Source organism: Lepisosteus platostomus, chromosome 8, assembly GCF_059453375.1.
Source record: "Lepisosteus platostomus isolate fLepPlt1 chromosome 8, fLepPlt1.hap1, whole genome shotgun sequence".
In the NCBI taxonomy this organism is placed as follows: domain Eukaryota; kingdom Metazoa; phylum Chordata; class Actinopteri; order Semionotiformes; family Lepisosteidae; genus Lepisosteus; species Lepisosteus platostomus.
In genome coordinates, this window is record NC_142618.1 from 57972317 (window position 1) to 57988263 (window position 15947).

Below are 15947 nucleotides of genomic sequence, written 5' to 3' on the forward strand. Positions count from 1 at the left end.
TGTAAGTCACTTCTTCTTTGGTATTAACATGGTTTTATGTGATATAGGCAGTAACAGCGTGTGGGTCCGACCACAGGATAGGCATTGTGGACTTGATTTGTAATGGCCTGGTTGAGGTGCAATGTCAGCCTGCCTGATTGATAGTGCAGCAGTAGACTTAGAGAACATTTTCCGTAGTGTAGTGAGAACATTTCACAAAAGCACTTCCTGTCATGCTTCCTTTGATGCCTGCAGTATATTCCAAGTTCTTTCTGCTTTTCCATAGATATTGTCAAGCAGTTATTTCCTCTGCTGTTACAGAGTTCATACAGGCCTTGCACATCACATTAGATCTCACATACTTTATCACTTAGAAAAAAAAGATCAGTCCAGATAACGTCATGTTTACTACAGAGTATGAAGAAAAATGTAATTATACTTTACAACTGGGAGCTGCTACTTTTTTTACCACATACAAACCTCAGGGAGAATGATGTTCATTATCTGGCTAATGAAAATGAAATGAGAACATTTTCAGATTTAAAATGATAAGCAGGTTCAATACTATATTAGTGCAGCATTGGATTTCAAGTTCAATAGGTGGTGTACAGACAAGACTTGGAAAAAGATTTGGATTAGAACTCGTGACTCATGATTTTTAAAGTAATGTTATAATATTGCAGCAATAATAAACAAAAAAGACATAAAGACAGTAGTTAATCCGAGACAGCTGCACGACTCAATTTCTTACCGCAAAACACTTCATATTGGACCACTGGCCTTGCACTCCAAATTGGATATCCAGTGCTGTGAACTGATGTGTTTTTTTTGTTTTTAAATCACTTTTTAATTTCTCTCCATTGTCTGATTTATATCGCTTCAGAAAAAAAAACAGTCATCTGAATTTCCACTGTCTGATACAGGGTCTGTAGCAGAAACCTTTGCTGGGAACACATTTCAGAGCTGTCCTTGTTGTAGTCAGTTGCAGTGTTAGTTTCATTGATACATCATCATGACTGCTCCGTCTGTCCATCACTGATGCCCAATTACATGTTCGTGGGGCGGTTAATCTTCAGTCTCGGTTCCAAACATTGAGGTGAAGCGGTTGATTCAGAGCATCAATCCACACATTTCACACATACATACTGCCTATTAGCAGCAGTTTGTAAAGTGTCAAACGTTTTTTTTAACTTTGAGGTAATCACAGTCTGTGTGAGCCTAGATAAGATGTCTGGGATTGGTTCAACTGTTTGTGCAGCAGTATATCTTCAACATTTATAAGCCTGTCCCATGAAGTCTCTTCTTTTCACTCATCATAACAAGAAACAGAATAGTGTATATTTTTTCTCAATATATCAGTGTGTAGTGATGTGTTCTCCTCACCGTATAGCTGATTAGCTGACCCCTGCAGAAAGGCAAGGGCCTATACCACTTATAAATCTAGGTCTTGTAGGCTGTAGGAGTAACCACAAATCCTTTTAGTCTCCCTGCTTTCACCTTTACATTTCCCAGAACCAAGTGCAGATCAAAAGAAAAGCCCTTATATTCAGAAGTCTGTGTTATCATGGGGATACCAGAAGATTATAAAGTTGGTCCATTTTATTTTTATACCTGACGTAAGATTTTATGCAAAGTCCCATTATCTGCAGTAATAGGATTCCAAAAATTTAATTAGCTTTGATGGCTTTTATGCCTTATCTCCTTTTTCACAGGGGTTTGATGCATTCCTACTTAAGAAATCATTATGCTGCGGTTTTCCAGTTACGTCCTTGTATTGATCATTTGACTGTGTTTCTCCAATAGGTTTACTTCAATAGTTTCACAATAACTGTTTTGTGATTGGCTACCCTGTTTTGTAGGGTGGCTACAAATTTCCACGGATGGAATTTACATCGTCTTACGGTCTATTTGCACAGCCGAAACTGGGTTTTCCAATCTGACTGCCTCATCAAGGCTGCCACTGGTGGGAAATCAGGGAAGCAAATAAGACTCCTATTGCATAGCAGTTTGTGGTCCATTTCAGGTTTTATGACGTTTAGACTACTGGGCATTGATGCTACAGGAAAGTAAGTCAATCTGTGGAGGAGCATGGGGTTAGTATTTGAGCAGCATCTTTTCAGCTTCATCAGAACAGCCTGTTGTGTTGCATCCTGGCATTCCGACCTGCGCTGCAGTGTGCGTCTCCCTTTCTTTCCCTCAGATCTCCTTCGATTTGGCCGAATACACTGCGGACGTGGATGGCATCGGCACCCTGCGGCTCCTGGACGCCATCAAGACGTGTGGCCTGACCAGCGCGGTGCGCTTCTACCAGGCGTCCACCAGCGAGCTGTACGGCAAAGTGCAGGAGGTCCCTCAGAAGGAGACCACCCCGTTCTACCCCCGCTCTCCGTACGGTGAGGGCCGCCGTGCTGGTGTGCGTTGCTCCGCTGTGTGGGCTTCAGGGGCGTGCCGTCCCTCCCTGTCTGCTGAGACCTGGACGGCTCATCTTTGTGAACGATTCCTGCGCCGTTAGCCTGTCGACATGGCTGAAGAACGTGCCAGTTTTCATTTTCCAATCCATGCTAATGGCACTTCTTTTGTGCAGTGGACAATATTTTGTGTAATAAGAAGAGTTCCTTGTAGTTCTGTAGTGCTCTTCATCCCCAAGGAACTCACACTTCATCAGCCTCTGTAACAGATGAGGTAAAAAAGTAAGAAACCACTCCACCAATTTAACGAAGGGTGAGATTTTAAATTAAGTCACACGTGGAGATTTTATAACTTCAGTGCACGCGTAACCACAGTGACACACAGCTTCACCCCTTTACGGGACACTAGGCACTATTTGTTTGCCTTCGTTGCCAGCATCATAATCTAGTTTTAAAACTCTTCTTTCTTTTACTGCTGCATATACACAAAGTACGTTTAAGAAGAGGAAGACACGTGCTCCCAGTAAGTCCATCTCATGTGCCTAGCCTGCTTTTCTCATGGCTTTATTTAAAAAGCGTCTAGAGTGGATTGAAGCAGCGTGGGTGTCTTGGGCTGAACTCTCTCACGTTTACAGGGCGGTCAGGTTACTCTTGGAAGACCACTGTTTTTCACGTTTTGTAAAGACATTCTTGTCTTCCTTTTAGAGCTACAATTAGTGCATCGCTAGGTATTTCTCACCTGCCCCTTATTCTTTTTTTAAATGTATTTTAGCACTACTTCTTGGAGTTATTTTAAAGACTAATGGCGCAAATGTTGCTGACCTGCTGCAATGCATTTCTTGATCAATAATTAATAGCTTCCAAATGTGGAAATAATTAGAGTTCAGTGATTATATGGCCTAAATAGATGTTATTGAGAAATGCAGACAGTTTTATCCATTTATATCTCTAACTAAGCTTTCGTATTCGATCATTATTTGTAAGACGGATTTGTTTGTTTTTTCTTTGTTGTATGGACATCGTCTTAAAAATTTAAAAAATTTAAAAATAAATAAAGGTACATATCGTGAATCTTCCCAATCCAATACTGTGTTGCAGGTCACATTTTTCGTATTTACATTAACACTTTGGTTTTGTCTGCCCAGGCGAGCTAAATGTTTTCTTTTTTTTTTTTACTTGACGTTGAAATTGCACCCCTGTCTTTAAAAATGAAGCAAAAAGATGAGAGAAGTACATTTACCCCTCTGATATCAAATGCAGAGCACCTAATCCCATTTTAGGATGATGACTGATGCTTTTTAGAGATTGAATGGAAAGTGATAAGGTTTCAAATTCTTTGTTGCCTAAATGAAAAGTCCTCTAAAGAGCTCTCGTCTCTCCCAGGCTGAGTATGAAATGTGTCACGCGAAGAAATGAAGAGCTCTGGCTCAGGCGAGATGATTGGGTTTCCTTTAACAGCCGGTCGATGTTACAGAACGCTCTCCCGCACTTCTCTATTATGACATGTCATAGCTTTTTAATTAAAGGTCACCCATGTGACGTATTCAAAACACCGCCTTTACCTCCCCAACAACAGATTTATATTGAAACGAGTGTCCGACTTGTCTGCTTTAGTAGCCTAAAGAAAACAACGGTGGAGAAGCCTCATTTCTTTGTTGGTATCTCCCGCACAGAAAAAAAAAAGCTTTTATCCCTTCAGCCAGCCTCCCACCATCAACTACACGTCTCTTTACCTGTGAAATATTATCAGCCGGTAGAGTCTGATGGCGTTACTCTTCTGCACAGGGGTGTCGCTATCCTGCCGTGGTGTAAATCTCATTTTGTTCTCTCTCCCCCAACCAGGAGCAGCCAAGCTTTACGCCTACTGGATCGTGGTGAACTTTAGGGAGGCCTACAACCTCTTTGCCGTCAATGGCATTCTTTTCAACCACGAGAGCCCGAGGAGAGGTAAGAAAACTCTAAACCACTCCTGAGGACATTTTACACCCTTCGAGAACACTGGGGCCGCCGTAAATTCTCACGGAAGGGGGCTCAGATGAGCCCTCAAGCCTCTAGAATGGGCCTGTTCCTGGGGTTCAGGAGAGACAAGCCGACTTACTGTGTGTGACCGGACTCCCTGAAGCTCTTTTCTGTATTTAGCTGCACACCCCCGTCTTAAGGCTTCTACCAAAAAGTATGTTAGTTCAATAAGAGCATGCATTAAACATACAACATGTAGACAGTATATATGGCTACTCCACTGACATTATGTTCAAATCACTGATCGTACAGTATAACCTAGAGGTCTTGGCTAAACCAGGAGAACAAGTTTTATCAGGTTTGTTTTACCAAAGGTTTGTCTTCTCCTCCTAGACAAAAAGGAACGTTTATGCTGCAGATAATACACATGTCAGGCGGGATTCTGGCATCACATCTAGAGTAGGTGGTGTGAAAGATACCTGACACTGCATTGCTTTATAGCATAACACAAAGAAATCAACAAGAGAATTCAACAGAAAATGAGTAATTCTTCAAACAGCTCTTCACAGTATTTTCAGTGTCATATTTCACATAATATTGATATAGTTGCAGTTAAAAGAGATGATTTTTTTCCATGTTTGAAAAGCAGGTCATTTATACATGTTACTTGCTCTGCCTTTATGCTCCCAGTTTGGTGTGTCAACCATTTTTGATCCCACCCTGCATATGAGCATCCCAGAATGGGCCTCAGAGCTTCTTAAATGGGCAAAAGCAGACATTGTTGGTTTGCAGTCCGTTTCTGTGTACACCATGACTTGTAAATGAAAGTGGCATATAACTCTGGCCTGTGTATGTTACGCAGCTGGTCTCCAGATTTGCCACATAGCCCAATCAAACGTCAAACCCCCTACCCAAAAGACTGGTCTATTGAACTTGAGTTCCCAAGGGAGTGATGCTACTGTAACAGGCTCCTTGTATGCCTGGAGACCTGCTCCAGGCTTCCTCTGAAACCCTGCTGCCGCTTCAGTGATTGACAGGCTTAGGTGTCCTTCATCGGAGTCATTGCATCACTGTAATGCAGGACCCTGGATTTCCACATCCCCGGGTCAACAATTTCCATGATCATCACACCCGCTGTGTCAAAGAACCAGCACCTTGAAATGAAAGAAATGTGAATACTTCTGAGTTCCCGGCGGAGGGCCAGTGCAGTGATTTGCTCATTATGTGCTTATAAACCCTGTTGCACATGTGACTCTTCCCAAGGTGAAATTCCCTACATTTGCACCACTGTTAAAGAACATTCACTCTTCCTGGTACAGGGCACATCCTACAATTTCAGCACATCGTACAGAAAAAAGCGACTTGGAAACCCCTAAGGCATTCTATCAATGTGGATTGTTTGTTTTTATGGCATCTAAAATATATATTTAATGCAAGACGTGCAATCAATTCTTTTCTAAAATAAATGGAATACATATATTTTACCCAACTTAAGTTATTGCCACCAGTGGTTTAACCTCAGAAATGTATCTGTCATTTTAAGACTGCGGATCCAGATTAGACGCAAAATTCTGAGTTACAGGAAACTGCTCCATTCTCTCTAATGCCACATTAGTGGAGAATTCCTAGTCATTTGATTTGTACAGGATAATATATGTTTGAGACCAGGCCTGCAGCGTTCACTGCAATGAGGTTATGTGGCAATGATTTTTTTAAACTTAATTGCATCATAGCTGAAATGAAGCTCCCTTGTTTGGCACTGGTAATGAGTTAAAATACCACTGCGCTTGGCAGGAGTTGCATATGTTGGTGGAGAGCTATAATGATGTGGCCAGACACAGATGCTTGTGTAGATTATACACCATTACCAAAATCATACACATCAACTCAAGCACTGATTATACTGTATCAGCCCTTTGAAATCAGTGGCCACAGACCTTAATTCATAAGGGAGAGCAGCAGGACAAAACCGTTGTCATGATTCCAGAGTTCACAGCTGTGAAAGGCAAGAGCATGTTTTTCTCGAGCGGAATTGAGGCATGAAGGAAAGAAAAGAATCGGAGCCCCAGTTAAGGCTGATATCTTTATGTGGACTACGTCTGGGAATCCTCTTTTTCAGTGTTGATGTGAGTCTTCACGAAGATCCCAGTTTTGATTGCAAAAATTGTCGTCCTCTGGGTTTAGGGTGATTTGTTTTGCTGTTATTAATATAATGAATAGATTGATATTAAACTGAATGAATATGTATGTACCACTTTCTAGAAAGTGTTGAATCATAAAATATGTTCTGTAATGTGACACTTATTGCATAAAATTAGGTTACCCAAAACAGGAAAGAAGTGCACACAGAACAGCCTAATCTAAACATCAGCCCTGCTGTTTCAAATGCTTGAAAGATCTCTTCCATAACAGAATATGCAGCAGCATTTTTAGAATTGTTTTAATTGCTTTAATCTAGCAGAATGAAGACATTAAAGTGACTATGACTAGGAAATCATTGTAAGCCAACTTATTTTAGCCATAATTGAGCATAATACAGCTGCAATTAACTGTAAACACTGTGTGAACTACAGTAGTAAACCTGCTATTTATAGTAATCGTTTAGCCAAATGATAGTGTACGGTTAAGCTTTCAGCATCTGAAGCTATGCCTGTTACTCCAAGTATATGTTGCTAACTTTGATTGCTTCCTATATTTCTCACAAGGCTGTTGCAAAAGACAATTGCATGACTTTAGACCTGTGTCTGCCATTCTTTTAAGGTGTTTTTTCCCTTGAGTTTTGAAATCAGAGTTTATCTCTGCTTCATTTTTTTCTTAATTTCATGCTTCGTTTTTGCCAAAAGCTACCTTGAAGAGGTAAGCAGGAAACTGTTTTCTTTTTGTTCTTTTTGTTCTTATATAAAAATAATCCTTTATCATCAGTAATCTAAATTGCTTGTGTTCCTTCACCATATTTTGGCTTCATAACAGCCTCTTTGTGTGCTTTATGGCTTTTGCATGGATCTTTTCACATTGTACCATTTCTATAGACCAGTCATTCACAACTACACCAGCGTCAAACACCCAAGACTTTTTTTTCTTCCTGACCCACATCTATAAGCTTTACATTTAGGGTAATGACTACTGTTTTCAATAACCAAAGGAGCCCTAAGGTGTCAAGGATGAAATGCTGGCTTAATGTGAGCTTAATTATATATATATAAGAGGTCAGACTGTGGACGTCAAGAGCTCTGGTGTTTAGAATTAATTTTCTTATAAAACCTGGAATAGACTCATCCATTCCAGTAGCCATATCACCCTGCAACTCGCCACTGGCAACCCACTGCAGCTAAGGAGGTGTGAGCCTGGTCAGTACCTGGATGGGAGACCTCCTGGGAAAAAAGGTTGCTGCTGGAAGAAGTGTTAGTGGGGCCAGCAGGGGGCGCTCACTCTGCGGTCCATGTGGGTCTTAATGCCCCAGCATAGTGACGGGGACACTGTACTGTAGACAGGCGCCGTCCTTCGGGTGAGACGTAAAACTGAGTTCCTGACTCTCTGTGGTCTCTCGAAAAGAGAAACTGGCCAAATTTCCCATTGGACCTTACCAATCATGGGCTCCTAATAATCCCTATCAATGAATTGGGTTCATTCTCTCTGCTCTCCTCCCCACTGATAGCTGATGTGTGGTGAGCGTTCTGGCGCACTATGGCTGCTGTCGCATCATCCAGGTGGGGCTGCACATTGGTGGTGGTGGAGGGGAGTCCCCATTACCTGTAAAGCGCTTTGAGTGGAGTGTCCAGAAAAGCGCTATATAAGTCTAAGCAATTATTATTATTAATCATTTAGATCAGGGGTGTGTAGTCCTGGTTCTGCAGCTCCAAACTAAGGCAGGTTTTAAAGATCACCGCTAATCATCCGTCGGTAATAATTAGTCACAAACATAAGCGGGCTCAGTTTAGCTAGTGATTTGTTCGGTGAAGTCAGGAGTGTCTGTGGTCCAGGATGGCTTTAGGGTGTTCATTCTCAAAGGACTTCTTAATGACTTCATTCAGCCACAACCAGCTTGAGAGGAAAATAGCTCTGACTTTAGAAAGCAGTGATTTAAGGGTAGTCTAATTCAAAATCGGAGGAAGAATTAGAAACAAGAATCATTTACAAGAGGCCCTTAAAGGATCAGACAATTGAATGTAACTCTAGCTATTGCCCTTGGTTTCCAAACATGAGAAAGTTATAAACTGTGGTCGGGTAATGACTTATTAGTCACTGCGTAATGAGAGGACATGAGCAAAGTAGAATTTTATAAGCTATGTAGAAACTAAAAGATTGTTATTCAGATAATTTTTTGTAAATCTCCACTACTTTTAAAATAAAGAATATTAATTAAGAAACCAGCCATCCTTTTCTTTTTTTGGAGGGGACAAAGACTAGCTTTTGTTTATTGTTTTGTTTTTATTTTATTGATTCTTGTCACCTTCACCTCAACCACTTTAGAACTGAGAGCACATTGTCTAGAGTAGTGCTGTAGCCCGGAGTGTGAACTCATCACCGGAGGGCTGAAGACTCACTTCCCCAAAGCATGCTCTGCTGCTGGCCTCAGTGATTTGCTCCACCCAAATCAGTACAGGAAATTGAGGATCTACCTGTGACATACAAGTATCCCTTTCAGGAACAGTTCTTACCTTCTGTGGTCTCCTAATTTCACTTAGACAAAGATAATCCCTAACCCCATGATAAGGCCTTCGCCTTAACCTGAACATTTCACTTGTTGGAGATACTCTTTGCACTTCATAAAGCAACTACGATTTGTCCATTATATTTTGCTGTAGATTTGCTTTTAGTCCAAATCATTTTGAAGCATTCCATGTCATTTCTAAAACAGGGGTCTTCAACTTCCGCACTGAGTACCAATATTAGGCAGGTATTGCCAAGTCTCTTTTAATGTCAGACTAGTGTAACCAGAACTTAAGTGAAAAAATCTTCTACTTTTGAAAGACCTTCAGCTACTGATAATTGGCAGAGACCAAAAGAACTCTCTGGATAGTGGCTCACAAAAGGAGAAATGCTTTTAAAAGCCTGAGAAGTGCTGGGATGTAATCGTTTTCCCCAACAAAAAAATGCCCTTAGACATTAGAGTTCCTGGTCTGTCGTTCTATTTCATCGCTTAAACAAACTTGCAATACAACCCCAGTCTGCTTAGGAGACCTTCGTGCTCTTCTTTTTTCTCTTGCATTGTATTCACTGCACATTGTAGAGCTTCAGGTTAACTGGCCTGTGAGACATTGATGTTACAGTTCTGTATGTCAGAGGTTGTTCTCTTTCTGTGCAATCTTAAGAGCGATTATGGCTACAGGGCAGTCAACACTCTCAGTAACAGCTTCAGGCAGCAATGGTCTGTAAGGCATTGGTAATGCAGTCATATTTGCCAGAGCTTGCCCTCTTACTGTGAAATCTTAAGAGCAGTTATGACTACAGGGCAGTCAACACTCAATAATACTACATGTCACAATATGAGGATAAAAGGAGTTACTGGAGTGTAAAAACCAAGCTGTAAATGTTCAAAACGTCTAATGAATAAAGTGCTTCTCTGGTGTGCATGTCCAGGCAACAATGTTGCTTTAGTTTTGTGAAAGCCTGATGCTTTACAATCCACCTAGGGTCCTTGGTGGGATGAATTAGCTATCTGTTGCTGCGCATGTAGTGTGGAGTAATTGGTAGGTGGGGGGTTAGGGTTGTGATGGCGGTGTTCGAATAGTATGACATCATTGTCTTAACAACAGGGCGGTGCCAGCCGACCAACACAAACGCCCTCATGTGCAGGAAACTGCATGATGTCATCGCTTTAGTACTCTCCAAGGGCATGCAGTGTGTGCCATCAGGCTAGTTATCAGGGAACAGTGGAGGCATTTCAGGCGGGCCATTACCAGTACGTTTTCTGGTGCTGTGCTGTTCCTACCATGAAAAAGAGAGGAAGCACTACAGAAGTGGCCAGGTAGACATAGATCGGATCAGTTTAAATGGTGAATACTACGGCCCTTTTTTCTTTGAATATAAATATTTTGAATGGCACTTGTATAATGTGCCTCCTGTGATTCATACTGGAGTCACTACCGCAGCCACAGCCCTAATTGAACAACTAATAATATTAAGCATCCTGTACTTTCTTGGAGTTTCAATTTGACTATTTGGCTGGTATATAAGATAAGGCTTCTCTGGTCAAAGAGTAAGCAGCTTTACAGTTTAAGATACCTAACCCCAGCAAATGACAAAGTGGTCAGATAGATAAGGGGTATTTCAGAGGCAAGAGCAGTGATTGCTCTTAAGGTGACGGCAATTTACTTTAAAGGAGTTTTCACATTTCCCCACTTTCTACCTGTTTGAACCCAACAGGAATCACCTGAAACAATGCTGAATCTGTTAGACTTGTTAATTTCAAGACAACCCTGTCTCTCCCTTCATTTGCAGTCCACGTATTGTTTTATGTGCCAGTTTAACGACTGAAATCACATAGCTGTGTCTGTTGCCGCTGCATAGATTTAATTGCTATGTTCAGAATACAGTACGTAATTAATTAGTTTCTCCATGGTAAAAGTTGTTCAGGGAACTGCCATATTTGAGAAATCAACAAAGAGACTCACCTAAGAAAACCCAGTCAAATTCTATTTTTAAGATTTGAAGTCTGAAAAGGAGGAGACAGGAATGCCATCTTGAAGTGAAGGTTTTAATAGTTTTTTCATAGTTTTAGATGATATTTCACGGGAGATCACATGTTTAATGATGAGAGCACAAAGAAATACCCGCAAAGTAACATAAAAATAACATGAGCCTCACTTTCTGAGCTGGGACTTGGTCAGATAATTTTGCCAAAGTTATCAACAATTTCTCTTTCACCTGCTCCTACCAAATGCCTACATTTCCTTGCCCTCAAATATGCCCTCTGTGTCCATTGTCTTGTCGAGTGTACCCCTCATTTAATAACTGATTAAAAACAGTAATAAAAACAGTTATTACATGTATTATATGTAGACTACAGACAGTGGCACAGTCCAGAAAAATTGATACAATTTAACAAGGCAAAAGAAGGACATTTAATAATAATAATAATGTTGCTTTATTAGCCCTATACAATTTCTTGCATTAGGAATTCGTCTTTTCACATACCCCAGCTTGCTCTCCATGAGACACAGACACACAGACAGGGATAGAAGCTTGGGGTCAGAGCGCAGGGTCAGCCATTGTACAGTGCCCCTGGAGCAGTTGGGGTTAAGGGCCTTGCTCAGGGGCCCAACGGAGTAGGATTCCTCTGTCTGCTGCGGGATTTGATCCGGCAACCTTCCAGCCACAGGCACAGATCATTAGCCACAGAGCCACCGCTCCACCCCACAAGACTCAAGACAAGACTTATATAGACTCAATGACGATGGGCAGCATCGTGTGAAACTTGGTTCTTTAAAAAATAGTTTGACTTGACTAAGATTGTAAGTCCTGCTTTTCCTGAAAAGTTCATGACCCTATACTGTATTTCTTTTATTACTGGGGATTAAATAAAAAATTGGAGGATTTTTGGAACCTCTTGGTCCAAGGCAGATTACTCTCATAAATTCCTTAAAGTGTGAAGAGACAATTAACCTGGGGACAGTATAAGTGTGGAAAACAAAAAATGAAGACTTTTAAAAGCTTTAACTTTTTAGACATTTTGGAAAGAATTAAAAAAAAGAATTAAAAAAACTGGCACAAAATACATTGAAAGTAGTCCAGTAAGTGTTGTTTTTATTTTTATATGTAGGTTTTATGAAAATGAGCCTTTTTTTTCTTCTTAGACGTAAGTCATGTATTTATAGCAGCAGCTCAGAGAGTTCTGTTTTTGAAAGCTATATTTTTACAATCTGAGGAAAATGATCACAGGCTTTTAGCCTACGTGTTATCGTAGAAGCCCTCTGTGCTGTCATTTTTCGTGATGAATTAAACTGGGTTATATGATCATGTTATTTGTGAGATTGGTGCCTTTGCCTGTGCAAATTCTTAATGGGTGAACAGTGACACAAGATTGAACTTCCTATTGCTGATGTAATAGTGAGCCTATAACACAGCAGAGACATGTAGGTGTTCTCAAAGTGTTTTTCTCTATTTGCTCATGAAGCCCAGGATTATTCTTACGATGTTCATATGGGCATGAGTCCATTTCACATCTCATCGTGAATCACGTTGAGCTGTGTCCAATCAGTTGAGACTTGAACACAGTACTTTGTTGCAGGAAGATGTACACCTACGTCGAGGTGTTTCAAAACACCTCGAAAAAATATTATTTAATCTCCCGGATGATGTCATTATAAAATCGTTGGATGGGTGGAGGTTTATGAGATTGCTCATCACTTATCACATAAGATTGCTTCATTTATTTATATCTGTAGTCATAAATAACTAATGGAGAATGAATTGAGCTGCAAATTAGTAATAACGAGTGTGCTACTGTCCTTAATGGAGAGTTTTGCAGAGTTACTGGGAACTCCTAGCCACATTCAGAAAGTTGCCCAGTTTATATTCAGACCAGCAGCCTCCATGACAATAGATTATATATTTGTATAACTTAAATATCCTTGATCTACATACTGTACAGTACTACACAAAGAAACAAAAACAGTAAATTTCCTCTAACTGCATTCACATAAAATGAAACCAATATCCTAGCCTAACAAATTTACTGTTAAGGATAAACCTTCTTAAACCTTCCAATACATACTGTATACTGTACTATCATACCTATAATAATTATTTAAAATATAATTATGCACTCCTCTGTAAAACTGTTATACTTTTACTGTTTTCACTCAATGGTTTTTCTTCTCTTTGCAGAAGCACATATCTATGACAATATTCTACTGAGATTTTGCCCATTTTATCAATTCAGCAAACAGTGCTTCAATGAATGGAACACTGGTCATTGAGGGTTGAAGGATATTCTGATTTTTGTTCCAATCTCTAAATTGCTTAATTGAACACACCACCTGTTTAATTGATGAGGGATAAATTGTTCCAGACCTTTAGGAATTGCTGTCTATAAGACCTGCTGGATTGGGGCTCTTCTGAACCAGGGTTGGGGACCCTTGGCCTAAATCCTTCTCAGGCTTTTCTTAATTTCAGGTTTACACACCTGAGGTTTTCCAACTGAACAGTATGGCAGTAGTACAGTACGGGCAGTGATATTCCTTGGGTCTTGATAGCAAGATATGCATACTGTACGTTCTATGACCCTTAAAAGCAGTATTCACTAGTTGTCCCGTAAAATGAGCTTTCATATTATACTGTATATGCTTACATAGAAACGATTTGGAAACAATTTTCAGTTTTTGTGTATAGTCAATTATTTTAATGGTTTAACTTTTTGTTCTTCCAGGCTTTTTAGCATAATGCCATAGGAATGATGTGATGGCATTTTTTTTCTGTGCTAGCAGTTTCTATGTGTTTTTATTGAGTTGTTCATTCATTGACAAAGTAATTCATTGAGTTAATTTGTTGAGTTGTATCATCCAAACCTTATAAAAGTAGTTTGGGATGACGTCATTGACCAGAGTGAGCTTAAACATTTGCAATAAAGCTGTGAGGGCCTTTAGATGGGCTTGAGGCCAAAGTAAATTCCAGGATTTATTAAAGGGGAACTGCAATGCTATTTTTATATATAGGGGTTAGAAAGAAATGATAAAATCACAAACAAATCATGAAATAGACTAAATTTCCTGATACGCTCAGTGCCATTTCCAGCGATTAAGAATGAAGCAACCAAAACTTCCGGTGACATGAAGTGGCCCTATTACATCGTAAAGAATCAGGCTTGTGGATACATCTCCTTTAATCCAATAGAAATATTGCTCTTGACTTAGAGATGGTTTTACTGACAAATACTACTTCCTTGTTAAATCTGGATGCAGATCACATTGAGACACTTCTGCGGTGAAGTGTCTGCTGCACAACCTGTGCTTATTTGCACGTTTATCACATTCCATTAGTCATTATGGTGACTAGTGAGCAGGAAGGGCCGCGTCACGTCACAGTTTGTGGGAACTTGAATGCAAGTTTGCATTGACATGATGGCTTACAGTACTTTCACAAAGTTCACTATTTTGTGCTTAATTCAAAATTTGTCATTTTTTACTACAACATCAATGAATTGATTTTGTGGACATTTAATACCTGGTCTGAGAAATTGGAACTGCAGGTCCCCTTTAACCCTGCTTTGGTTTCTGTGGTTTAATAAATCTGGAACTTGTTTAGCAAACCTCATCTAGATTTTCTCAACATAATGTAAAATAGGTACTTTAGAACATGACAGGAAACATCCAAGGTATTGGTCTGAACGTTCCTTTAAACAAAGCTGGTGATACTTGCAGTTCTAAAGTAAAATAAGACTGTTTAATAACTTGAAAAAAAACTTAGACGTTATAAAGCATACAATACAAGCCTAGCAGACCCATACTTCAAATGGGAATTTATGAATATTTAATTTCTAAATATTATGTTAACTGATCACACATAAATCTGGAATATATATACAGTGTACAGTATGTGCATAGTATATTGATGTTATTTGTAACCACAAACTAATCCCCTACATAATAATTCAGAAATAAAGAAGCAGAAGGGAGTTAACATGTGGATCAGACACTTAACTGTTATTATTTTTATTTATTATTATTGTTATCATGACTCAAACGGAAGAGAAATATGACAGACCTGTGTTGCCAGCTGTCCTAAGGCTTCAGTCACACCCCAATGTGCAGCGGTGATCTATCTGTCAGTGTGTCGCTGCCCACCTCTTGACACCTTGAAAAGCCCTTTTGAACTGGCAGACCTCGGTTTCGTAAGGCTGCGCGTGGATGTGCACTGCCTTCTCCGCACCTGTATTTGTGTTACCTGGTTGTCGTAGAAACAAAGAATCTGAATGAATGAGGTGCCCTTTTAACAGTGCTAATGACATCCGGCGCTGTGCTCGTCTCTCCCCCACCCCCTGCCTCCTCTTGGCTCAAAACAAAGCAGGCGAGCACAGCTCCTGGGGATCGTCTCGCAGTGCTCTAGCCTTGCTGGAAGAACACTCCTACCTGAGTATCTGTGGGAAAAGCGGGGTTTAAATTCTCGTTTAGTAGCTAGTGGTTATGCCAGTTTTACAGTTTCTGTACATAAGAAATACAGAAGAATTACAAAGACCGTGAGGAAGAGAAGGTTACTCCTTGTACTATAGTTCCTAGCAGTTTTGTGCAGTCTCTGTGTAGAGCACAGCGCACATTCTCAGCCCTTGTAGCAGGTAGGATGTGGGTGCAGGCTGGAATGAATCAAGCTGTGAAGGAGTTGTGCTGGTGGACAGGGGGCAGCAGGGTGTTGTGCTGGTGAGGGCTCGGTGAAGGTCACGGGCAGAAATCCCGCATTTCAGTGGGAACAGACACCCTTCGCCAGCACCTACTGTAGAGGGCTGGGAGAAAATAGGAAGACAAGAAAGTGCTTCAGGCAAGAAAAAGGCCACGACCTGTCTCACTGGTCTGGCTGCTGGAAACAGTCCCTTGACGTGGTGTGTAATGGTTTGTGCTGCAGACTTGAGCACAGGGCAGCAGGGGCTTGTGTGTGAGAGCCTTAAAC

The 15947-nt window shown here is 40.5% G+C and overlaps 1 protein-coding gene and 1 long non-coding RNA gene across 2 annotated transcripts in view; one reads left to right on the forward strand and one right to left on the reverse strand.

The window, feature by feature from the left end:
* The window catches only part of gmds (GDP-mannose 4,6-dehydratase), a 304999-nt gene that overhangs the window by 119757 nt on the left and 169295 nt on the right, over positions 1-15947 (forward strand). Inside the window, exons 5-6 of the mRNA XM_088644042.1 lie at positions 2180-2372; positions 4230-4334. Of these exons, the coding sequence (XP_088500168.1) occupies positions 2180-2372; positions 4230-4334 (298 nt within the window). The remainder of the gene's footprint in view (positions 1-2179; positions 2373-4229; positions 4335-15947) is intronic.
* LOC148657585 (uncharacterized) lies at positions 1986-15888 on the reverse strand. The gene is made up of 2 exons (XR_015941005.1): positions 15051-15888; positions 1986-2647 (listed from the first exon to the last, which is right to left on the reverse strand). It is a non-coding gene; the product is annotated as an uncharacterized LOC148657585 (long non-coding RNA).